General features: G+C 42.9%; 1 protein-coding gene across 5 annotated transcripts in view; it reads right to left on the reverse strand.

Moving 5' to 3' along the window:
* MTCL1 (microtubule crosslinking factor 1) overlaps positions 1 to 26,306 on the reverse strand; it is a 132,146-nt gene that overhangs the window by 40,027 nt on the left and 65,813 nt on the right. For 2 of the 5 annotated variants that reach the window (XM_019649957.1, XM_019649961.1), the window contains exons 4-7: positions 17,106 to 17,165; positions 15,872 to 15,949; positions 8,476 to 9,768; positions 7,181 to 7,336 (exon numbers count right to left, since the gene is read on the reverse strand). In XM_019649957.1, coding sequence (XP_019505502.1) covers positions 7,181 to 7,336; positions 8,476 to 9,768; positions 15,872 to 15,949; positions 17,106 to 17,165 — 1,587 coding nt within the window. The remainder of the gene's footprint in view (positions 1 to 7,180; positions 7,337 to 8,475; positions 9,769 to 15,871; positions 15,950 to 17,105; positions 17,166 to 26,306) is intronic. The other 3 variants (XM_019649960.1, XM_019649962.1, XM_019649958.1) reach the window with 2 other exon arrangements.

Genomic DNA, 26,306 nt, shown 5'->3' on the forward strand with positions numbered 1-26,306 from the left:
GCGAGGCTGACTGTGCTGATAGTTACTCAGGGGAGGCTCCACGCTCATGGGCAAGCTTCCCCGTTGCATCCCTCTCCCAGTAGGCAGATGTTTCTCCAGTCTGGCATTTCACGATGTGCAGACCTTCGAGAGTCCTGGTTCATTTCTTTTCCTGCCTGTGTTGGGCCCAAGGCCCTGTCTCTTGTCATTTTGGAGCTATTAAAACCCAAGGCTCAGGGGTACCAATTCAGGTAACTATCCCCCCAAAACCCACCCACCTAAAATAAAGGCCACAGATACTGCTCTGGTTTTCAATTCTGAAATCAATTCCAACCCTTGAAGATTTTCCTAAGTTTCTTAGGAATTCAGCTATATATTTAAAAGGACATTACATATTTTATGCAGCATTTTCTTCAACAAATCTTTGCTAAGCACCTATTATGCTAGGTACTATACTGGGGATATAGAAGTAAAACTGCCCCAAATCCCTGCCCTCCTGGTGCTTCCCTTCTGGCAATTTAGGTGTTCTGTATAGTAGCATTTTCAAGTTACCCAAGCTGCTCAGTTACATATTACTCTATACATTTAAAATGTAAAAATCCCACATGTTTTAACACATTTGGTACTAGCCCAGAGCTCCCATTAGATGTTAAAACAGGCATCCTAATCAAACTTATCTTTTAAGAAAAGCAAAGATCTATTAATTTAGTTTATATTTATATACGAAATTATTTAGTTCAATTTTAATCTTAATAAATAATTATATAAACCATTTTTATTTTAAACAAACATATGAGTCTTGTACTTCAGGCATTGTTTGATTAAAAATGTGTTCCTCTGTTTGCACCACACCTTTGAAGGGTCAGAGGAGAGGACAGGACCTTTCAAGTCCTATGAGCATGTTCCTCTGGGGCATCTGATTTACCTACAGTGACTGCCATGGCATCTGTGGACAGTGGTCAACAAGAAAAGTTTTAGATCCTCCTCATCTATTAGAATTTTTACTTTCCTTTATTGTCCATTTTTGCTAATGGGACATTAAAATTATGGACAGCTAAGTGCTCCTAGTCGGGATGCCATCACTCCAGTGTTACAAAAACAAAATACAAACACGTGATGGCAAAAATTTCCGTCCGAAATTATCCTCCTGCCACACAACCTCACACAATCACATACAGCTGAAGAACGTTTTTACGTAACACACCGATTTCCTCCATAAAGTACATACTTCCTCTCATTACCAAGTTCCCAAAGGTTTGATTCTAAAAACATTCTTTGCCCACTTACCTAAGATTCTGATTATATATCAAACAAATTCATCTTGATGTCTCTATGAAGGCAGTTAATTTAACCAAATACCATCCTTACTTGATTCTGATGCTGTGGAGGCTTATTACTCTTGAGATCACAACCAATTTCCTTGTTCGTGTTCTGAAACCCATCACCCATGCTTTCCCCTCATGGTTGTGTCCTACTCCGATTCACACTGCTAGTTTCCTGGACATCTTCAGAGAAAGTGGCTTGTAAATTACTTCTCACATTTAGGAAGATAACTATACTACCTGATTCTACAAAAAAAAGAAATGCTTTTCATGACAGCCACTCTAACACCTAGCAATGCTACTTACATATCAGGACTATATTCCACGTCCATCCATGACATCATATTCTGGTGAGTTCCATTTTGTTCTGGCTAGTTTTGTTACTGCTTCTTCTAAAAGCAGTATATGAGGTCAACACATGTGTACACATACTTCACATAAAGCCCCACATCATTTTATCATGGCTGGTATGTCACAGCTGAGGCATAAGTGTTCACAAATGCTTCATGTGCTTGGTTGATTAAAGGATAAAGGGGGAGCTAGGGAAGAGGGCCCTCTGAGATTTCTGACCCAGAAACTCAATCCTCTGGGTACAGGCTTGGTTTCATCTATATTTGAAGTCTGGCTAGTGCCCATCTTGGCTACCTCATTCAGAACTATTTTTAAGGTGCCCTGCACATTCCAAACCACATATTCTATATAGTCTCTCTCCTAACAAATGGGAATCTCTCAGCAGTTTTGGAAACTATAAGGAGCAAAGTCAGGGAAGAATCAGTGCATGGTGTGAGAATCTTGCTAATTATCTACTGAGATAAACAGGCAACAGGAATACCGTCCCTGTGAAGTCTGTTTATTTAACCTGGCCAAAATATCCAAATCTTCCTTTTTTTCCTCTTTTTTTTAAGCTGAGCCATCCTGCCACCTGTTGGCAGCTCAGCGGCTGCTCAGCTCAGGCCAGGAATCGAACCGGTGTTGCTCAGAGCTCAAACTCTTGAGTGAGCTCTTAACCAACTGAGCCACTCGGCCGGCCCCCAAATCTTCCAAAATAAGAACTTATCTTTTTCCCCAAACAAGGAATTCTATTAGGCAAAACTCATAGAAGCATTTCACAAATGGAACTTGAGGAGTTGATCTTTTTATAAAACTTCAGTTGAAATTCAGAAAGTTGTTTCTTTTTGCAAGCTGTTGATACTAGGTGTCCTATCAGGCTCCACCCCGACCCCGAGGAACTAAGGGCAAAGAGCTGAAGGAAGTTCATATGCACATGGTAATAGCTGGCTTGTACAATTGGTGTTAATTTCAAGTGCGTGTAAGAGGGAGTAAAGGAAACCGCTAGCAGTACATCCAGCTACAGTGTTGTCCTCATTCTAGATGAAAGTGTCTTGTTTACTTTTTTTCCAATTACTGCAGTGTCTTCAACAGGAGCAGCTTCTCAGTCGGGCTGCCCTAACTGATGGGATCTTCGTGTACTGTTTCCATCATAGCCTCATAGGAAAGCAGTTGTGAGCAAAGAATTTGGGGATGTTTTCATTGAAAAGCTTTTAGGAGTTCTGCTCCCTAGGCCTGTCCACTGTGCTATTCTTTAACCCACTGTAATATTCAAAGACCAAACTAAGCTGTCAGGGTGATATCCACCCAAGGGACAGAGCAGCTTCCCAGAAACCCATACTCTACAAGGGACTACATTTGGCTTCTCAAAGAAAGGAAAAGCTATGGAGCTATTAAAGTAGTCTTAGGATGTGTATTATCTTTAAAAAATATTTTTAAATATAATGTGTTTGCATATGTAATTGGGTTTTCTCTTCTGTAATGCCTTAGTGAATACAAAAATCACAACTTATTGGAGTGGCTCAGTTGGTTAAGAGCGCAAGCTCTGAGCAATAGGGTCACAGGACGATTCCCACATGGGCCAGTGAGCTGCACCAGAGCTGAGGTGCCGCTGAGATGGTAAGAGCGCGTGCTCTTAGCAGAAAAGTTGCCGGTTTGACACCAGTATGGGATGGTGGGCTGCGCCCCACCCCCCCAACTCCAACTAAGATTGAACCCAGCACCTTGAGCTGAGCAGCAGTGAGCTGCCAAAGGGTGGCCGGATGGCTCAGTGTGCAACAAGGTTGCTGGTTCAACTCCCACATGGGATGGTGGACTATGCCCACCTGCAAACTATTGGGTTGTCGGAAAAGTCATGACGCATTTTTGCAACAAAAAACATAGAAAAAATATGTCAAGACATTTCCAACAACCCAATATTTAGATTGAAAGCGGCAACTAGACAGAGCTGAGCTTGTACCCTCCACAACTAAGATTAAAGGACAACAACTTGACTTGGAGCTGATTGATCCTGAAAAAACACAATGTTCCCCTTCCCCAATTCCGCAATAAAATCTTTAAAAAAAAAAAAATCACAACTTTTCTCCTGATTGTTTATCTCCTGATTCCCCTTCTAGGAAATGATGCTTCCTAGGCCTTGCCTTTTACTATGAGGTTTTTGGGGTTTTTTTTAACTTTCTCATTAAAATATATAAAATTAAAGGAAACCAGACACATGTTTACAGGAAACATACCATGGCAAGATAGCTGGCCATCCAACTAGACCACGTGAGTAATACATGTTTAGAAACATCTCCCAGGAGATGGAGCGCTTGTTGGGAGTGTCCAGGCCCAGGGTGGGAGTGGGGGTGCAGTAGTCAGCGCTATTCAGTCCCTGCCATAGACAGTAGTGCTCCTCAAGGGCAGATAGGGAGAGGACTGACCAGGCCTGAGAAGACCGTTCTAGACCTAGTTCTATCACTAAGGCCCCAGGGAGCTGGCTGGCCAGCTGCTTCACTCTCAGGCCTCGTTTTTCTCATTTGCAGAATGAGGGAATCAGTCTGAAGATCTGACCTTCCATTCTGAGCTGTACTGTTCAGTGATCCTAAGTTGCCATATGGCACCAACTAAGTCTTATGAGATTTGTTGTCCTAGAACATTCAGCTTGATTCATGAAGTATTTTTCTCTCTCTGTGGCCAGTTTCTGGAGCTATGCCAACATGCACGTATGTGGCAAGCAACAGGAAGACTTTATCACCACTTTATCAGAGCTGAACTAAACAGGTTCTGTGTGACATGCCTTGAATGACAGCACATGGGAAGGGAGGTGCAGTGCTCCTCCAACAGTATATCAAAGAGAAGAGGGCTTCCATGTTCAGCCAGAGCTGTGCTTCTGGTACAGGACCAGGAAACAGCCAATAACAAATGAGACAGGACTACAGTAGGCAGAGAAAATTGGTACCATGACCAGGGTGCTGTGACACCCTTTCCCTCTTGGTAGTCTTCAATGGCGGGACATATTTCCCTCTTTTTATTATTAATCAATCATACTTGATGTTTACAAGGCATTTAGCACTTTTCAGTGTACTTTTTCAATCAACAGCCCATTGGATCTGAGAATCATACACATATAAGCACATGATGCAGGCAGGGCAGTATTTTTACTCCCATTTTATGGACAAGAAAATAGGGCATTTGTCTGAGAAATAGAGCTAGTAATGGACACAGTGGGACGAGAGCCCAGCGGCCCTGATGCTCATGCTACGGTTGATTCCAGCTCAGCAAGATGGCCCTGCTATACATAGCCAGCGGTACAGTGTGAAATGAAGGTTGGGAAATGTGTCTTCCTGAGGTTTTCATTTCAATTCATCTGAAATGTACATAATTGTGAATTTGCAACTGCCCAAGCAACAAGCATTCTCATATGAAGACCCTGTGTGGGGCATGGGCTGATCAAAGGGGGTTACTGTGAAAGTTCTATAGAATTACACTAATCACTAAATCCACATTTGGGGAAAATCCCAAATATGTAGTGCTCTGTTTTAATTCTGGTATAAAACCTAGGACATTCTACCTGCAATTTTGGAATGAGAATACACTGAAGATGATATGCTATAATATATGTCTAACTCCATTTCCAAACCCCGTGTTCAGAAAGCATTTTTTAAAATCACAAATGCTGGGGGCCAGCCAAGTGGCTCAGTTGGTTGTTTAAGAGCGCAAGCTCTGAGCAACAGGGTCACTGGTTCGATTCCCACATGGGCCAGTGAGTTGTGCCTGAGCTGAGCTGTTGCTGAAATGGTGAGCGCACATGCTCTTAGCAGCAAGGTTGCTGGTTTGACTCTCACATGGGATGATGGGCCATGACCCCCCCGCCCCCTGCAACTAAGATTGAACATGGAACCTCGAGCTGAGCAGCAGCGAGCTGCGGAGGGGAGGCCGGATGGCTCAGTGTGTAACAAGGTTGCCAGCTGGACTTCCGCATGGCATGGTGGACTACGTGTTGTCCCCCTGCCCCCAGAACTAAGATTGAAAGCGGTGACTGGACTTGGAGTTGAGCTTGCGCCCTCCACAAGTAAGACTGAAGGACAACAACTTGACTTGGAGCTGATGGGTCCTGGAAAAACACAGTGTTCCCCTTCCCCAACTCTCCAACACTGTTCCCCCTCCCCAATTCCCCAATAAAAACATAAATAAATAAAAATAAAATAAAATCACAAATACTTATTCTGGGCATCATAAGTTCCTGACTGGCAGAGGCCTGGGCATCCTGCTGCTTTGTGGACTGCCCACAGCAGCCCCACATAGCACGATGGGCTTCTGCTTATTTTCTGGGTTTTGGCCCTGACATGTGCTTGGCCCTTAGTATGCGGAATCTCTCCTTGTCACACTACACAGACAGTGGGGCTACACAGGATGTTTCTGAAAACTATTTTTGTTTTACTTAAGCATTTTGGAGGCAGTTTTCATGTCACTGTGTGCCCAATTAACAAGGGTAGAGATGTGACAGACTCTCTTACAGGACAAAGGAAAAGCCCCAGACTGAAAATACGTGAACTCATGTCTGGTAAGCCAGCTGCCCCACCCGCCTACCTCTGACAGTGGGACCTGCTGCCTAACTGAGGCATTAGCTGCAAGCTGAGCTGAAGGGACCAAGCACTGCTTGCCCTGAGTGTCTCTGTGCACTTCATTTCCTAGTCAGATGCTTGACTTTCTAGTGGAGGGAGCTTCTGTTTGCTTTCAGGTGTGAGAGAGTGCCCCTTCTTCACCCTGCCCTTTGAGAGCCACTGGGAAGCCTCAGAGCTGAGTGGTATAACATCCCCACTGGGACTGATGAATTAAGATGCTTTATCCAGATATTTTCCAATGTGGAATATATTTCTGTAACCCTGTAATAACCTGCCTTGACCAGCAGTATCAGAGCCAGGGACTCACTCCTTGGTGACACCTGTCTTTCTGTCCTGGGTAGAATTACTTATATGGAGGAGCTTTCTCTGGCAGGATTGCTGACAACTGTTTCATACAATGGAGAGTATCTATGGTGCCTAAGAGCTTTGTTGACAAGGGGTTACTAGGACAACAACAGGGACTGCTGAAGAGCCCCAGGTCAGGAGTGCACTCCTTCACTCTGCCCAATGGCTGAAGCACTGTTACCAAGAAAGTACAGGATAGGCCACATGAGACACGGGGAAGAGCATTTCCTCCAGCCTAGCAAAAACAGCGCTTGGTTTTATCTCTGCTTTCTTTACCATTTGACAAAAAGCCAGGTTATGCTCACAAATCAGTCTCCTACCATTTGCTACATTTCTAGGTGCCCTGGAGAGACAGGTCTATAGGCAGGATGATGCCTGTCTGACATGGGGTGCTGGAAGTTCCCTGCATTCACCCTGTGTAGACTCTCTAGTTCCAGTTGCATGCAGTGGGTTTTGTTTCTAGTTAAGCCCTTCTGGTTCCATATTCTCCTACCATGTTCCCTAAGGGCCTTGGATCTAGGTAGGAAATGTCACACAGCCAGCCACAGAAAAAAGGAAGGGTGGGAGAGGGTGGCTGGTGGGACTAGCCAGGTCTCTGACCTCTAGATTGAAACAGCTCTGGCCTCCCGGCTGGCAGCTCCTGGCATCCCCGTAGGCTTGGCGGTGCAGCTTCCGTGCAGATCGGAGGTGCAGGTGCTCCCGCTCGTCCCCTCGCTCCTGATCCAGTTGCCACTCCATCTGATCTCTCAGTTTGGACTGTTAGGTGCATGTGAGGGATTTGGTTTTTGTTTTGTTTTGTTTTTAATTTTAAATAAAAAACAAAGGACAAGGGTGGGGGTGGGGAGGAGGGCTAAACAAAACAAAAGTGGGTAAGGTAGACGACTGAGATAACTATCAGATGAAGAAAAGCATGAATAGAAAAAACAACTTAAACACAGTGGGATAACAGAGTGAAGAGATCAGAACCAAAATGAGGATGGACAAAATGATGGGCTGAAAGATCTCAAAAGCAAAAAGAGAGAGGGGAGGTAAGGATGCAAACACTGGTTATGAGGCGCATGCAATGGGGGTGCATGAATCACAGATGCAACTGCAGCGCACTACCCATGAAGGATACGGAAACAAGGCTCCTCCTTCCTTGCTTGTGGTCGAGCAGCCAAAGCCAGAATCCAGGGCGGCAGCTGGGTCATGCACCCAAGGGCGATGAATAGGAAAGCAGTCCTGGGACAGCTACTCCACTCTGCCCTCACCCTCAGCTCGGGGAGGGCAGTGGGAGCAAGACGGCAGCGAGATTTTCCGTCAAAACCATCCTTCTCTCAGAACCGTGCTCCTCTCCCCCATTCTGGCTCATCTGCCAGTGGGAGTGGGTGGGCCTGGCTGCCTAGGGCCTTTCAAAACTGTACTGTGTCCCCTTGGCAATAAACCCAAGTAGAGTTGCAAATGATCCTGAGCGAGTCTACTAATTATCATGACTGTGAAATGAGTTTGTACTTTGTTTTAAACTCCTCTTTGCTTCTTCATCAGGATAGTTGGTCATTTGAGACACCAAAAAAGAAGAAAGGGTAGACTGCGTCAATCCCTACCACTTCCATTGGGATTAGCCTTGTGTCATGAGGGAGGGCCTCTAAGCCAAAAGCAAAGGACGGTTAAGAATAAGGTAGGAAAAAAGGGGAAAAAAAACAAGGAAATAAAAGAGAACTTCAAAAAAAAAAAAAAAAGGAAAAAAGAAACCCAACCAATAGAAAGGATTTGGTTGTCACTTGAGGCTTTAGTACAAAGCAGGTTTGAAATCATAACCAAGCAGCCGTGAGCAGGATGAGTTCAAGTGCAGCAATGCCAGCAAGAAGAAGGTAGAGCAAGACCGAGCAGGGAGGCAGAGCCAGGAGCCCCCTTACCTGCAAGTCTGGGACCAGCTCCCTCCCCAGGTTCCCGATGGGGGAGTCCCGGGACATGGAGGTCACAGTGGAGAGGAAGTTGGAAGACTCTGTGAGGTGGGGGAAGGGGGACAGGCCTTCCAGGCGCTCCCTCAGGCCATCTCCAATCTGATTCACCTGCTCCAGGAAAGCCTGGAGCTCTTTCCTGAAAGCCTTCATCCTGGCGTTAATGGCCGCCAGCAGCTGGGGCTCCTTCTTTCCTCCTTCCCCCTGGACACCAGGCCCCAGTGAGGCCACGTTGTCCACAAAGGTGTCGGTGTCCATGATGAGGCTCTCCATGGTCCGCTCCAGCCGCTCGGCCTCCTGTTTTATGCTTACCAAGCACTCAGAGTCCTCCCTGGCCCTCAGGACCTCCACCGGACATGGCCTGCTGACCTCCGACGACTTTCCGCTGCTGAAGCCCGATGTCTTCTCAAATACTTCTTCTGAGTCACTCTCCCCACCAATGGGGCCTTCCCGCTTGGGCTGGGGCTGGCGGCCTTCCTCCCCATCGCTCTCCTTTTTGCCCGTGTCGCTGTCAGCATCGCTGTCCCGGGGACTCAGGGCACGCAGGCCCAGTTGGGCGGCCAGGTCATAGCGCTGAACATTGGACAGCAACACCCGATTCTCATACTGCAGCTTCAGCACCTTCCCACTCAGCTCACTGATCTGCAGCCTGGCAGACGTCAGCTCCTCCTGCAGGGGAACCCCACCCTTGCCCCCACTGTCTGCCAGCCATCCGGGCTCCAGCAGAGGCTCAAACTTGAACTTGCTCAGCTCATGAGTCAGCTGCCGGTTGTGGTCTTCAATCTCAGATATGGACCTTCGAAGCAGCTCCGCTTCCTCCTCCACAAATTGTAGGTGTCGGCGGAGCTCTGTCGAGGACTCCAGGGAGTCCCCAAAGGGTGAGGTAGGAATGCTTGGGATGTGGTCCCGGCCTGGACCCTCTCGCTCATACTGACCCCGCATATCCTCCATCTCTGCTTTGAGGCCTCGGTTTTCCACCTCCAGCTCCACAATCTTCCGACCCAAGATGTTGGCTTCTTCCTCCACCAACTTCAGTCGCAACTTCAGCTCGGCCTCCCTGGTGCTGAGCGGCCCACCCGCTCCCCCTGTGGGCAGGGGGCTGTCCACGTCGCCATACAGGGCCTTGTACTTCTGGACCTCCTGCTCCAGCTCGTCCTTCTCCCTCCCCAGCTTGGCCATCTTTTTACGCATCAGGGAACCTTCCTCTTTGGCAAACTGAAGCTGGCACTTCAAATCGGCACTGTCATCCTGCCAGGAAAGAACAGCCCGAGAGAAGGGTTATTTGAAAATACCAAATGTTCATGTTTTTGATGATTTTCCTTACACCTCGCCCCCTATACACACACAAACACAAAACACCAATCTTTCTGTCAGTGTGTTGGTTTACATGTAGAAGAGGCCAAAACAAAGCCAAATGGAAACAGGGCCTTCATGGAGAGGACTTGACCAAGACCTGCAGTCTGTTGCTGAAACCAAACAATTAGTTTGGAAATAACATGCACACAAAAACCATCATATAGCTGATGAGTGAAGAGGGAGAAAATGAAATGAAATCCAGCACCTACCAGGAATGCGGCAATCGCTCATTAGTTTGTGGTCCAATCTGACTAATCACCAGCACTAGTAGGAGACACCAGATCCCCTCGCTAAGCCTGGTGCAGGCAGACAGGCTTCAGTGGCCACTTCTACCTGTTGCCACTCACTTTCTCCACTGTGCAGACCTCCCTCATCCAAAGTGGCCAGCAACCCACATGTATTACCAGGAGGGGGAGGACAGGTGACCCTAAATCAGAACCTGGCTTTCGAATAATTTGCTGAGAATCTGAAACATGGCAATTCACCTCTTCTCCTCCCTCGGTCTCCCCATCCCCAGCATATCACAAGAATGACATGAGGGCAAAATTATGAGATGATAAGGCATGAAGGTGCTCTGGGAATCAAGGTGTGGAGTAAGTACCAAGCTCTGATGGTTAGTATGAATTGCTTACTGCAAACCTAACCCCCCGGGTTACTCACAACCTTCTGCCATGCAAGTGCAACTTCAGAGCTTTGGGCTACGTTCCACTCCCTTCAGTTGCTGTAACACAGCCGGAAAGTAATCTCAGAAACCCAAGGCAAGGAGGTAAGTGTTTCAAAACCTGAGAGGTGGTTCTCATTGGAATACCAGAGGATTTTGGAGGGTCACTGAAGTAGACTCTCTACTACTGCTATAAATGCTCACATCTCTTGGCTGAGGTCAAGAGGACAATTTCTGGCCAATTGGAAAGTTGACTCTGCCTTCGTAGTACACATTTCAAAGCCTTGAAGCCACTTGAAATCTCTGATTTAGGTTTCAGTCACATTCACTGAATGGGAAAGGATGACCACCTTCATAAATCATTCCTCTTTGATCGGTTATCAGAAGTTTCAAAGGGATGCCATGGGAACAAAGACTTCAGCAAAGGCTTCCCCCATCACAGAGAAATTCAACATCATGCTGGAATGTAGTCAAAGTCCACCATCCCCAGGGCAGAAAGAGTTATCAAACTAATCTCTGGAACAAGTCAACCCAGAGCATGGGGGAGAATGAACTCTCTGAGATCATCTTTTTTGCTCAAATGATCTAGCAGAATTGACGCAGCCTTCACACTCATTCTCTGCCATGTTCTTGCTGCACTCTCACCATTAGTCAGAAAGAACTCCCTTGGTGTCCCCAACTTTCCTCCTTCCACCTGCCTAGACCCCCATTCCCCACATCACAAACCCATGAAAGAAAAAAAAAATGATGTGACGGGGAAGACTCAAAGAAAAATCTAAGGCTAAGTGTGAGCCAGTGCCATCTGGAAAGCAGGCCCTGGCGCTGTCTGTGTGTCTTCTGAGAGACGACGCTCCCATTTCCATCCTCTTAGCAGAGGAAAACCCAGTCCTGCTGGGCCTGGGTCAGACATGCTGCCCTGAGCCCCACTTCTGCCCCTTCTGTCCATGGCACCAGGGGCTGGTCACAGAGCCCTGGTAAACCCATCTCCTTATGTCTAAAGCAGGATCCTCACTCACTTACAAGGTTGTTGTGAGTAATGTACAAATGGAATAATGTACAACAAAGTGGGTACCAGAAATTAACTTTCTGCCTTGTCCAAAATGCAATTAATATTGGGAAAGGAGCCAATAACTCTGCTTTTTTTTAACCCACTTTACACATTAGAGAGTAACATAAATACCACTAGTAGGAGAGCATGGTCTTCATGTTCTATGAAATTACCCCCACTAAAGAATTCGTTTGTTTTGGTTAAGCAGACATAAAAAGCGTTTCTATGACTAACTGGAAATAAAGCTGTCTGCCTACTCACACTGAGCAAAATAGGTTATCATCACTGCTGGGTAATATATATATTTTTAAAGGACTTGCATACATAGATGGGCTGTGAAAGACATAAATTATAGTCAATCCTAATACTAAGGGAAAGCATGCTTATTTGTGGACTTATTCACTCTTTCCATAAGTACTGAGTACCTACTATGTAGAGAAAATTGGCATTTTACTTTTAAATGACCCCAACTTCATAAAACTTTCTAAAGTAAGACAATCAAGAGCCCCCTTTCAATTTTTTGTTAAACCTAGATTCCTCATAAATCAGTGGAGACAGACTATAAATGATTTGTAAATGGATTAGGTTTGGAGTGAAAAACCTGGGTCAAGGAGACAGGGTAGAAGAACTGATAAATGAATTTAGTAAGGTAGCAGGATACAAAATTAATATTTGGAATCAGTTGCATTTGTATACACCAATAATAAACTATCAGAAGAAGAAATCAGGAAATCAATCCCATTTACAATTACTTAAAAAAAAAATACCTAGGAATACATTTAACCAAAGAAGTAAAAGACCTGTACTCAGAAAATTATAAGACATTGAAGAGAGAAATCAAAGCAGACACAAATAAATGGAAATACATACCATGTTCATGGATAGGAAGAATTAATATAGTTAAAATGTCAACACTACCTAAGGCAATATATAGATTCAATGCAATTCCTATCAAACTACCAAGAACACTTTTCTCAGAAATAGAACATATAATACTAAATTTATATGGAACCATAAAAGACCCCGAATAGCCACGGCAATCTTGAGAAATAAGAACAAAGTGGGAGGTATCACGCTACCCGACATTAAATCATACTACAAGGCTACAGTAATCAAAACAGTTTGGTACTGGCATAAAAACAGACACATAGACCAATGGAACAGAATAGAGAGCCCAGAAATAAACCCTTCCACATACGGTCATCTAATCTATGACAATGGAAACAAGAATTTACACTGGAGTAAAGATAGCCTATTTAATAAATGGTGCTGAGAAAATTGGACTGACACATGCAAAAAAAAAAGAAAATGGACCACCTACTTCACCAATATGAGAACAAATCAAAATGGATTAAAGACTTAAATGTAAGACCTTGAAACCATAAAACTCCTAGAAGAAAACATAGGGAGTAAATTTGCAGACATTACCTTGAGTAATATTTTTACTGATATATCCCCTCGGGCAAGGGAAACAAAAGAAAAAATAAACATATGGGATTACATCAAACTTAAAAGTTTTTTCACAGCAAAGGAAATCATCAATAAAACAAAAAGGCTGCCTACTGAATGGGAGAAGATATTTGCCAATGATATATCTGATAAGGGGGTTAATATCCAAAATTTATAAAATACTCATTCAACTTAACACCAAAAAAACAACACAATTAAAAAATGGGCAGAGGATATGAAGAGGCATTTTTCTAAAGAGGACATACAGATGGCCAACAGGCATATGAAAAAATGTTCAACCTCACTAATCATTAGTGATTTTGCATTAGAGAAATGCAAATAAAAACCACAATGAGGTACCACTTCACTCCGGTCAGAACGGCTATCATCAATAAATCAACAAACAACAAGTGCTGGCGAGGCTGTGGAGAAAAGGGAACCCTGGTACACTGTTGGTGGGATTGCAGATTGGTGCAGCCATTATGAAAATCAGTATGGAGGTATCTAAAAAACTGGAAATGGAACTACCGTATAACCCAGCAATTCCACTCTTGGGTATCTATCCAGAGAAACCCAAGACGCTAATTCGAAAAAATATATGCACCTCTATGTTTACTGCGGCGCTATTCACAATAGCCAAGATTTGGAAACAACCGAAATGCCCGTTAGTAGACGACTGGATTAAAAAACTGTGGTACATTTATACAATGGAGTATTACTCCGCCATAAAGAAGAATGAAATCGTACCATTTGCAGCAATATGGATGGACCTAGAGACTATTATGTTAAGTGAAATAAGTCAGTCGGAGAAAGACAAATACCACATGATCTCACTTATATGTGGAATCTAAAAAACTGAATGGACGAGCAAAGTAAACAGAAATAGTCTTAGAGATATAGAGGAACAGCTGATGGTTGCTATTTGGGAGGGGAGTGGAGATGAGAGAGAAGGGGAGGGATTAGACAGATAACTACAATATTGCCACAGGGATATGAAAGACAGTTCAGGGAATATAATTAATAATGTTGTAAATATTTTGTAGGGTGTCAGATGGTCACATGCCTTGTTAGGGAGGCCACTTCATGAATGGGGTAGAGGCTTGATCACTGCACTGTACACCTGAAGCTGATGTTGTATAACATTGTATGTCAACTATAAGTGAAAAAAAAAAAAATATATATATATATATATATAGTCACGGGACATGGAGTATAGTGTGGGAGTGGAGTCAAGGGAATTGTAATAGATATGTATGATATGGGGGGGGGGGGGGGGGGGGATTGGGGGAGGGGGGTTGTCACTTTGAGGGGTAAAAAGTATAACTATTGCACTGTGTTGTACAGCTGAAACTAAAAAAATGTTTATTTCACAATAAATAAATAAATAAATAAATAAATAGAAAGAAGACAGGGTAGAGCCCTTAGCCCCATCATTAACTTGATAGCCAGTGTTTATCCTTCGTCCAAAATCACCTAAGTGATCCTATCTCCACCTTGAAGCAGAGAAATTCACCTTCATGCCTGAGGAGAACAACAGAAGTCATGGAAGACAATGTCATCTGCAGCCACAAGGGAACTCTGCCCTCTGCCCACCTCAAGCAGGACCACCGGCTGTGACCAATGCCCTGACCCTATTTCCATGGAAACTTGCATCTATGAGGCCTTGATGTAGTAGAGGCCAGGCCAGAAAAGAGCAGATGAGGGGCAAAGTGAACTTCATAGTTCAGGAAGCTTTTGTCTCAAACCAAGATCTCTACTGAGGATCTTTACCCAAAAGTTGAACTAACAATTTGAGAAAATGAGTAGGATCTCTGAGAGGTACAAGAAACCTGGGCCGTCCACAAGGGTTCTGAAACACTTGGTTATAAATGCTTAGGGCAGAAAATCTTAAAAAGCCTTCAAATTGCCTTTATTTCTGGAAACCTTAAACCTTGCACCATTTTCCTTCCATCTGCCATTCCCCAAGTCTGACTATAAACCAGAACCATTATCCTCTGTCCCCTTGAACCTAAACCCAGGTCAGTTAAAGAAGCAAGATTCTATGACATACTCTAATAAGTGTCTGATTTGTAGATTACCTAAGTTTCGATAAAATATCCAAAAAGTCTTCCTGTTCCTTAAGGAAAGAACTATATACACACCAGGAATTCAGACACATGATTAAAGCATGCTGTCATTTCTACTCAATACCCATGCGCTACTAAGCCTGCCACCAAGACTAAAGCAGTTTTTGAAAGGATGATAATCTTTCAAGCCAAGGGAGTGTGTGCATCTAACAAAGGGGTCAGACTTCTTCACTCTGTGAAGGCAGCTGGAGAAGGCACTGTGCCTTCTCGGGCCAGTGTGTGGGAGAGGGGAGGCCCGGCAAGCTGGACTCAGCCTGTTCTGGGAGCGGGAAGTTACTCAATATAACAAAATGGAGAATCACAGCCTCAGCTAAAGCTGCACAAGGCTGGCTACCCATCTTATCTTGTAACCGTAGGCTTTCTAAAATGTTTCCAAAACTCCAGGGGAGGGGTCTAGGCCGAATCCTAAGCTGAAGGACATCAAGCTATAGTTTCAAGAGATCATCAGGTAGCTCCAGGAATGCAGTACGAAAGCAGAAGGTTGAGTCAAACTTTCCACATGACATGGTTCCTGTTGCAGGCAGAGAAGGCAAGCATGGCACGGAGGGGAGGACACACACAGGACCACCGCCACCACCACCACCACCACCACCACCACCAGCCAAAAGGCCTTGTCAAGCAACAAAAATATATCGCTATGGGTATATATTCTTTGGCTTGCAAGTCTGATGTCTAGCCAGCACCCCAAGCGCTGACTGCTCCCATTCCTACCTTGCGCCGGGGTGCCAGTTTCCTTTGAGTTTTGTTTGCAGACCTGCAGTTCCCAAGGCGCTCCGTTCCACCACTCTGCTGGACAGAAACTCCTTTCTCAATGATACTGCAGGCTGAGGGGGGACTGAACACATTCCCGGTGCCCGGGGCTTCTCAACCTCTCCTGAGGGGCAGCAGCGGCTGTTTTCAGCCTGATTTACCCACAGGTGAAGGCAATGCCATGCTGTTCATTCCAGAACGGGGCAGCAGTTACCCTTTTAAGGAAAAGATCTTCCCTGGTCAAGAGCCAGTACACTGAAACATACTCAAAGCCCAGGAGGTTTCAAGCACACAGCAGTGAGATGACAGATTTTAATCTCCCTGTTATTAGCGGATGCCAAAGTGAGACTAGGGGAGTAGAGAGGGTGAAAGGGAGCAGTGAACTTTTGGCATTCCTGCTGTTCACATGGCCTGGCCCTCCCTGACGGGTACTCTGGGGATCAGCAAGTTTGGAAAAATCAAGAAACCAAAGGGAATCAGTGTGGAATTCACAGAGGCAGGCTAATAGAGCTCTTAGTTACCCAGACTTACTGTGTCTAATTACTACTTGCTCTGAGAGCTTGGGGAGCTGACATCCCAGTAATGCTTTTGTTCTCTCTAGCACCTAATACTAGCAGTAATTATTTTTTTTTAAGAAAAAGAAAAGAAAGAATCCAGTAAAACAAGTGTTCAGAAAAGCTAAGAAAGTTCTGAAGATCACACCATGTACATAGAAAGGGCTACATTTTTACCACTTTTCATCAAGACCTTTTTATTTTCATTTAGGACAATTTAAGATACTGTTAAGCTTGCTCATTTAAAAAAAAATTCAAAAAATTGCCTTATGAATGACCCAACATTACAGTAGCTATACTATTTTACTGTGTGAATGACTTTGAAGGCCAAAATGCTTTTTACCAGCTATGAGTACTGCCAGAGCCTTGAACTGCACCAAATTATGTCTCCACACAAAGCTAATCTGTAAGATCTTCTCTTTCTTGAAGGAATCAACGGCTTATCAGTATGAGAAACAAAAGGGAGGAGCTGTTGGTTTGGAAAGAAAATTTTCACCATGGAAGTTTTGAATGAGTCCAAATTTTGGCAGGCAGTGCTTCTTTGAACATTTTAAAGACAATGTTAACACTTTTTGAGAGAATTCAAAGTGAGTTGATTGCCTCTTGAGGAGATGTAACATTAGAATGAAACCTCTGCTTACCTGGTTAAAGGTTTTCTTTTCTTTGTACATTTCCCGACTGCCTCTTCTTCTCAGGGAACTCTGAAATAGATCCAAATGACATTCTGTTACAGAGGAGTCACATGCGAAACCTGCACTAGGCAGACACCATCCCCACTGGTCAGGGACACACACGTGAACGGAGGCTCTTTTTTTCACTGGAATCAATAAACCACTTAAGAGTCCACTTTTAAATGCAGTTAAATACAATAGCTTGGTGAGGTCTTTGAATCCTAAGAGGCTTTAAACCCTAATTATTATATTTGGGGTATTCCTCAATTATTCAGTTTAATGCAAAAGGAGGGTGGGTTGGATAATCTGTACCAGGGGAGGGAAGATGAGAAGAGGAGACAGGTAGTAAATTTTGGAAATAGACATGTAATATTTCTGGGGCTGCCTTACCTTCCTAATTATGTTTTGTTTGGGCTAATATTAAATTTAACTGATGTTTCCTGAATACCTACAAGTAAATGGTCAGGTAAAAAAGTGGTAGGGAGGGAGAAAAGAGTGGCCCTATTTTATGGAGAACTAACTAAACTAAGTTGCAACATTCTCCATGAACAACCCATGACTAAACCTACATCTTAAAGCTCTAAGAGTTCATAATTTATTTATTTGTGAAGTAAATTGGCTGTATCCGTCAGTGGGCTAGTTCCCTGCCTAGTTTTATATATATTACAATGTATTTTTGCCTGTTATAGGCAAGAAATGTGTCTGAAATATAAACATGACTACAAATAAAAGGGTCAAGGGATGTCTGAAATGGAGTAACAGGGAGGCAAGACAGTTCATGCTACAGTAAAGTATGAAGACAGAAAGAACTGAGGAGAAGAGCGAGAAGCATCTTAGGGGAAGACAAAGGAACTTGAAACTTGAAAGGATTTGTGTAATCCTGAGACAAGTTGGAAGAAAGCAGATTGGGAAGTTAAGACTTGCTGGCTATCACTCAGATCTTGGCAAGCCTGTGAATGGGAAGAGATTCTCCCTGATGGCAGCCCCTTGGCCTCTGAAGCTTTGCCCTGAGGGGCAGACATGAGTCCTCGGGGAGCTCACCTTGGGAGGGGCTCAGAGCCTTCTCTGCTTCACTCCTTTGCTGCAACTCACATACCAAAACAGCTGGGGAAGGAGGCCCTTACACAAGTTACTTACATCACAGTCAGATCTTTTGTTAATTAACTCAGCTTTGTTTACATTTTAAGGGTCTCACTCACAGAAGCCTAGGCCATGCCATTTCTTGGATGAATTTCAGGGTTAAGAAACAATTAAAATTCTAGCCATTCCTTAGCCTCTAGGAGGCTGGAGGCCTGGGGACAAAAGGTAACTGAGAGAAGGGCTGAGACGGTTACAGAATCAACACAGTGTGGGTGCTCCCTGGTCCATCAAGGGACTGGGTGTGGAAGCTTGTCTCTGATTCCCTGCAGCAGAAGCAGCTTTGTTTCCTCTAGTCTTTTTGGTAAAAGCAGGGTCAAACTACAAAGAGAACCAGTCTTCTCTGACAAGTTAAGTTAAGCAAGTCTTAAGAAGGGCTTGAGCTTTTCCACTCATAATAAATAGGTTTTCCAAGATTCTTCACACTGCAGTGAAGGAGTTTCTTTAATTTGAATGAGCTGAGTGAGATGAACACTTCTGATGATCCACTATGGAGAGGAGTTACAATAAAAAGCAGGGAGAGAGGCTGTTCCCAAAGCTTCAACCTAAGGGCTTTAATTTTGGGACTGTGGTGACAACCAAGGTGGTGAGTGCGAGAGCCGGCCTTCTGCCAGCCACCCCACGTGCATCACATTCTCTCCGTGAATGGAAAACAGACTGTGCATGCTCTGCAAGAACACTACCTAGATGTGAGATGAAAGCCACAAGTGGAGACAGTATTTCTGAAAATCTATGCACAATCATGGTTACTGCTTTTCGGTGGTAGAGGAAGGAGCACATGCTGGGTGAGCCCTCCTGCTGAAAGGGAGCCAAAGGGGTGCCTGGGTGCAGATTCCTCAGGCCCTCTTGATCAGTCTTTTCCCCTTGCTGAGCCCTGAATGCAGAGGCAGTTGCCTCTGAGTCCCGTGATCCTTATGGCAAGTCACGGAAGAGGTGGGGGTCATGGGACCACCAACACAGATCCCAGTCACAATGGCAATTACAATGAAAAACACTGTAAGGATTAAAGTTAACCAGAAATTTGCAGGACCTATATGAAGGAAACCATAAAACTAAGGTGATAGACATAAAGGAATGCTTGATGGTGTCTGATGGGAAGACCTTTTGTTATAAAGATGTCACATTTCTCCCAAATCATTTTATAACTATGATGTCATTTTAACCGAATTCCTCTCTCTCCATATATATACATATACACATCAAAAGTATGTATGCATGTATCTATATACTCACACACACAAATTCTTTTTGTGTATTTGTGAGGGAGGTAAGAGGATGGAAGAACTTGACAAAATGACTAAAAAATTCACCTACAACAGGGTTGGCAAACTATGGCTCTCAGGACAAATCAACCCACACAGCCTGTTTTGTAAATAAGTTTTACTGAAGTGCAGCCTCCTTTACTATTGTCTGTGGCTGCTTTGTGCGACAAGAGCAGAATTGAGTAGCAGTGACAAACCATATGGCCTTCAGAGCTGAAAATATTTACCATTTGGTCTTTTCGGAAAGTTTGCTGACCTCTGAGCTAGAAAAACAGATTAGTAAAAACAGCCAAGAACACTGAAAGTGAAGAATAATAACAGTAAGTTTGTACTATTTGATGATGGTTCAGTACTGGTACAATGGACAGATCAATGGAACAAAACAAAGCTCAGAAATAGATTCAAGAGCATGTTTTAACAATTGACAAAGGTAGCATTATAAAACAGTGGGGGAAAGAATGGGCTATTTGGAATAGGTTGGGGGAACAACTGTTTAACACAGGAAAAAAACAGTGAGATCCACATCATATATCAAAAAAAAATTCCAGATGAAGTTTTAAAATCTAGATGTAAGAAAACATAAATGAACTATAAAGAAAAGAGATGAATTTCTATTTGTTCTTGGTTTATAGTCTTTATATAACACTGAAACGAAAGCCAAAACATCCAAGAAAAAATTTGATAGGATGGATTGGTGAGATTTTAAATTTTTATATATCAAAAGAAACCATTTACAGTATTAAAAAGCAAATGACAAAATGGGGGGGAAAATTCTAACACAAGACAGACAAAAGAGTAATATTTTGATAACAATACAAAAACCACCTTAATAAGAAAATAAACAAAGGGCCAATAAACACATGATTAGCAATTAAAACAAGATACTACTTTTTCACTTAAGAGATTTACAGACCAAAGGAAGTATGACGCCCAATGTTAGCTAGTGTCCACAGAAGTGGGCACTTACACACAGATGAGTGAGAGTAGGGGGTCCTGCAGCATTTCAGGTGGGTAACTCAGCCTGACAAGTATATATATCGTAACCCAGTAATTCCATCTCTGGGAATGTACCCTAAAGAAAAATGCAGAAATATGTACAAACACTTATGGGTAAGAATGCTCATTATAGTACCTTTTATAACAATAAATGAATACTGTGGGAGTTATTACAATAATGTTTTTGAAGAATACTTAAAGATTCTGGAAGTATAATACATTAAAAGGAAAATATAGGTTACAAACAGTATGTATTTTGTGACTTCAACTTATACCTAAAAATATATATATATATATGTGTGTGTGTGTGTGTGTGTGTGTGTGTGTGTGTGTGTGTGTGTGTTACATGTGTTAGAAAAGTAGACTAGAGAAAAATAGATCAAAATGCTAATAGCGATCATCTTCAGGTGATAGAATTATGGGTGATTTTAATTTTCTATTTTGTGGTTTTTCAGTCTCCAGGTTATCTACAGTGAATACTATTTCCTTTGCAAAAGTAAGAACAAAAGAAACCAGAAAATTAAAATTCATACTTTAAAGAGGTGAGAGGAGGCAATTACTGTGCAGTGGTGTTTTATCAGAAGTTATTCACCGACTTCTTGGGCCTTTTTCCATGTATTTATTTATTTATTTATTATTATCATTAGTTTCAGGTGTACAAAACAATGCACTAGTTATCCTTTTCACCCCTCACAAAGTGACAACCTCCTCCCCCATTCACTGCCCCCCCACCCCCAATATCATACATATCTATTAAAATTATTGGGCCTTTTTCCATAAGTAGAAATTGTTTTAATTAGCCTAGTCCTTGAGGTACAACCTATACATACACTGTTGGTTAAAAAGACCAGGAAGCCCCCTAAGTGTTGGGGGAACTGACCCGGCACCCCACTGCACTGCAGGTCCTGGCATATGGCTCCCTCACCAAGTGCCAAGCAGTTACAAGGCCCCCAGCCCAGGGTGTAGTCTCTTCCCTGGCTCACCTGCTGAGAGTGCTTTGGGTATACTGGCCAAGAAACTCTGGGTGTAGGACAGTTTGTATGAGCGTTATTTGTGGCCAGTTCATTTCTCTGGATGACTCACAGATCTAGTGGACAGTCTCTTCCAAGAAACAATTAAGGGAAAGGGGAAAATATAGACTATAAAATAAACGGAACCCATCATGGAGAATTTGCCCGCTGTTTAATTCTACTTTCTTTTTAGTCTGGCCAATCGCCAGCAAATCAGCTCTAAATTCCTACTGAAACGGAAAAAAAGTGAGTTTGTGAATCCCAATTGAATCCATCTAAGGCTGGTACATTTGCTGAGTATTAAATATGATTAAATAAAATATGAAGTAAGGCAATTATTTGGACTTTCATGTCAATTCTTAATGTTTCCTATTTTAAGTTATCCAGTGTCTTCCAAGCAATTTCAAAAAATCTAACAAGTTCTCAATAGCTAAGGTGTCTCAGAGACAGACTTCGGGCTTAAAATTTAGATTGGAAATAAAGGAAGCAAATAAAAATTAGGATGCTGTAAATTACAAGTCTATATAGAAAAAGAGGGTATAGATGTAAGCAGATGATTTTCAGAATTCTTACAGATTCTTATTATGTAGAAAGTTGTTTGGGTTTGCGGGGCTGATTTTCAGCACACGCAGTTATAAAATCAAAATAAGAAAATGGAAGTGCATAGGTATTCTTCCTTTTAGGAGGAAGTTATCAAGATTCATTTACCTGTATTAAAATTCTCATTTAAGTGTTATGAGATGTGAAGCGTAAGAATCATTAGCTTCTCCTTCAGCTCAAAGCGACAGATCCTGACTGGAGGACGCCTCCTCCTCTGCCCCCCTCTCCACTAGCCTCTGAAACTGCTCCCAGGAAGACTGGCCCCCTTCATACGCTGGAATCACAGCCCTCGGCTGAAGTCAGCTGCACCAGTTACACTGCAGGACGCAATAAACATAAACCCCCTTTGGATTCAGTGGAAAACCATCCATGGCCATAAAGGGAAGGAAACCCTCTCTCCTTGGCTCTGTTTGGCAGCATAATATATTAATAACTACCATTTGGGGGGCATTTATAAGTGCCAGACACAATGCCAAAAACTTTCTTTGCACATCTAATCTAATTCTCATGAGAGCCCTGAGAGGCATATATTATTATCACTGGTTAACAGACAAGAATGCAGTCAGAAATTGGGTAATGTTCAAAGTGTCTCAAACTCAGAGATGGGGCACCAACCTGACCCTGACTCCAATCCTCACTCCCAGTCACAGCCTCTGACCTCAGAGCTGCCTTCTAGGCTTTCCACAGTTTGGGCTGTTTTTATTTTCTCAAGGTTGCTAAGCCCAAAATTGCTGAATTTTCTCATCCAAAGAGTCTCTCCTTTCTTTAGTAAAAGAGCACAAAAGAACTATTCTAGGAATAGTTGCAAAGTGCTCTGCTCATGAGATACTTCATGGTCATAAAATATATGTTGGCACTCCGCTGATTTCTGAAAGGATCTAAGGCTGCAGACAGCAAAAGTCCTTACTTGGAAAAGACAGAAAACTATTATCAGAGGACAAAATACCACAAAGTAAATGAGGAGAAGAGGAGGGAAATTACATTGAGACACTTTGGCTGAAGAAAGGTACAGTCATAAAAGTCAGAGCTGGGGTGGGATTTCCAGCAGCCAAGACGAAGAGGGTAAGGCCACAGCCGCACTGTCCAGACCATGAAGCCCACCTGAGATGGACAGAGACCGCCAGCACACTCAACCTATCAAACGGCACCTTCTCCTGGTAAAGAACATGAGATAAAAATTACAGGTCACTGCATGTGCACATTTTGGAAACATAACATATATTTGCTTTGTAATCTGGGCTGGGTGATTCATTTTAAACCTTAGAGACATGTATTTTAAAACCTGGTGATGGAAAATTGCTGACTAAAGCACAATACAATACAGTAGACCCAACAAAAACATGACAAAATAAACAAAGCTTAAGATGATAAAGTAAAACTGCAAGATATCACTAATTGCATCACTAAGTATGCAAAAAGAAAAATGGAAAATCATGAACATTGCGAGACCAAAACGATGACTGGACCAAAAACAGTGTCCTTCCCCAGAACTGTAGGAATCCCAACTCTCAACATGCACATCCATGCAGGCACTCAGCAACACCACCAAGCATTATAAGAAATGTCAAATTAGAATCCACATTTCAGAAGCCTCTATTGACTCACTTAGTAGGTGACCATTAAGTGGCAATTGGGCATTCAGAAAAGTTGAAAGTCGATAAATATGTATGCCATTTGCCTCTCAGAACTGAAGATAGGGCCTTTTAAAAATAATGTTTCTGGCATCCACTGGTCTACTGGAAAAAAATATACCAGTCCATCAAGAGAGGCAAATTAAGGGCCGGCTGAGTGGCTCAGTTGGTTAAGAGCTCGCTCAAGAGTGCAAGCTCTGAGCCACGGAGTCGCCGGTTCAATTCCTGGCCCAAGCTGAGCTGCCGCTGAGCTGCCAACAGGTGGCAGGATGGCTCAGCTTAAAAAAAAAAAAAAAGGGAGAGAGGCAATTTCCTTAATCTAATGAAATAATACAAAGAGTTAGAAGTACTTCGAAAAAAAAAAAAAAGCCAAGCCAAAAAATACATATATATATATAAATGTTGCCCACTTTTCAGAGAAAATTCATCACTCATTTTTTTCAGGTGCATGTAGTATGAGAAAATATTTATTTTAGTATTTTGTTTAGCTTTCAAACAATATATATGAAAACATTTTCAATTATTTGTGATATTATTTCATAATGACCTGCCATCACACCCTTTGGACCTTCTAATTTGATTTTAAATATTGTTCTAAATAATAGAGTGCACTATTTTACTATGAAAGTTATGCACACATTTATCAAAGCTCATTGAATGTAAACCTAAGACCTGTGCATTTCAGTGTATGTAAATCAACTCAAAACATTTGTAAGCAAAAATTAAGCTCTAGTTAACAGCGCTCTAGTTAAGGAAAAGTGAATTGGTGTCTACAATTTACTTCAGTGTGTCAAAAAATAAGATGGGTTAATATGTAAATAGATGGATAAACAGATATGTTATAAATCAAGTACAGTAAAATGTTACTGTAGAATGTAAGTGATGAGTATACAAGTGTTTGCTATAAAATTCTTTAAGCTTTTACTATGTTTGAAAATTATAATATTGGAAAGAAAAACATGCACATAAGTTTTCAATTTCACTGAAAAGTTAATATAATACTATATAACCATTAAAATTATGATTACTAAAAATTTTTAATGACATGGGAAATTTTTTATTATATGCCAATCTTTGAAATGCAGGATAAAAACACTAATTTAATCCCACCAAAATTAAATATTTTTGTCTTTGAAATGTTTGGAAGCAAATACACTAAAATGCCAACTAAAATTGATCTTATCAATGGGCAGAATTATGGATGACTTCATGTTTCTTTATAGACCTTTTGCATTTCTCCAAAATAATAAAAATATATATTATTTTTTCAAATCAGAAAAAAATGTTATATTTTAAGGACAATAGGACTGACTCATAATGTGAACACTCCCACTAAACCTAGTTTTGTGTTGTCTTTATCTAGCCTTCCCTGGAAGCAACGGACAAGACTGATGGACTGTGCAGAAATGAACAGGAAATTCAGCTGAAAGATTAGCCCCCAGGCAGGATTAGCTAGCTCTGTGTTGCTGGGGATCATCAACCACATCTTCACACAGAGGACAAAGAAGGGCCTAATGGACATTTGGGGATAGCAAATGGCTCTGAGATTCTAATCACCATCCCAGGCTGATGGCCCCCATTCAAAGAGGCTCCCCCAACTAGCTGTTGGTGACTGGCTGACCCGTGTCTGGCTGAGGAGCCCTGCTATCTGGAGCCACTGCTCAGCTCCATTAATCATCTACCAAAAGACTCTGAAATCTCAAAAGTGTCCCTGGCTAGCTTTCTCATAAAACCATTGCTGTCCCTTGGGTAAATCTTCAGCAATTCTTTTCTCCAAGCCATGGCAACTTGAATTCCCACCTCAAATACCAAGGCACACTCTGATTTAAGGGGAGAGTGGGAATGTCTGGCCATAGTTTCATGATTCCTGTGGAACAAAAACTCTGTCAGTTGTCCAATAGCCTCCACCACCACTTGGAACTGCAGATGATGTAATTAGGCAAGGCCAGTAACTGAGCTGTGGGGTGAGGGACAGGATGCTACTTGCTCTTGAAGCCTGAGAAACCCCTATAGGCCAAGAGCTGCTGGGATGCTATAGAAGGGGCCGGGCAGCCCTGCCTTCTGAGGTGAGCCAGCTAGTGAGCACTGAGAAATAAACATGCTTCCAGTAAGAAGTAACCTGGGCCCAAAAGAACAGCATGGCAGGAACAATAGCTGCCTTGGGCTAAGAATGGACACAGAGCAGAGCAGAGGGAGGGGCTGCCCTGCTCCGCCCTGCCCAGTGTGGCTTGGAAAGGCCCTGGGAAGGGCTGTGGCTAGGAGCAGGCATTCCGTGGAATAACGCCAACAGGCCTGGATTTAGGTGATCAAAAGCAAGGAAGCCAGTTTTGTCATCTATGGTCCTGTCTTTTGTGAACACACAGGCTTTGAAGCTTGGCGCCCCAAACCATGCATATTTCTGTTAGCATATTATGTTGATGAGACAGAACATCCCAAACAGTGTTTAAAAGCACAATCAGCTGCCAGACAGTGTGTTTCCACTGCAGACCCTCAACAGCTAAAGCAGAGCAGCTATCATGAGAGCCCGAGGAGCTT

The sequence above is a fragment of the Hipposideros armiger genome, unplaced genomic scaffold, assembly GCF_001890085.2.
Source record: "Hipposideros armiger isolate ML-2016 unplaced genomic scaffold, ASM189008v1 scaffold_136, whole genome shotgun sequence".
NCBI lineage: Eukaryota > Metazoa > Chordata > Mammalia > Chiroptera > Hipposideridae > Hipposideros > Hipposideros armiger.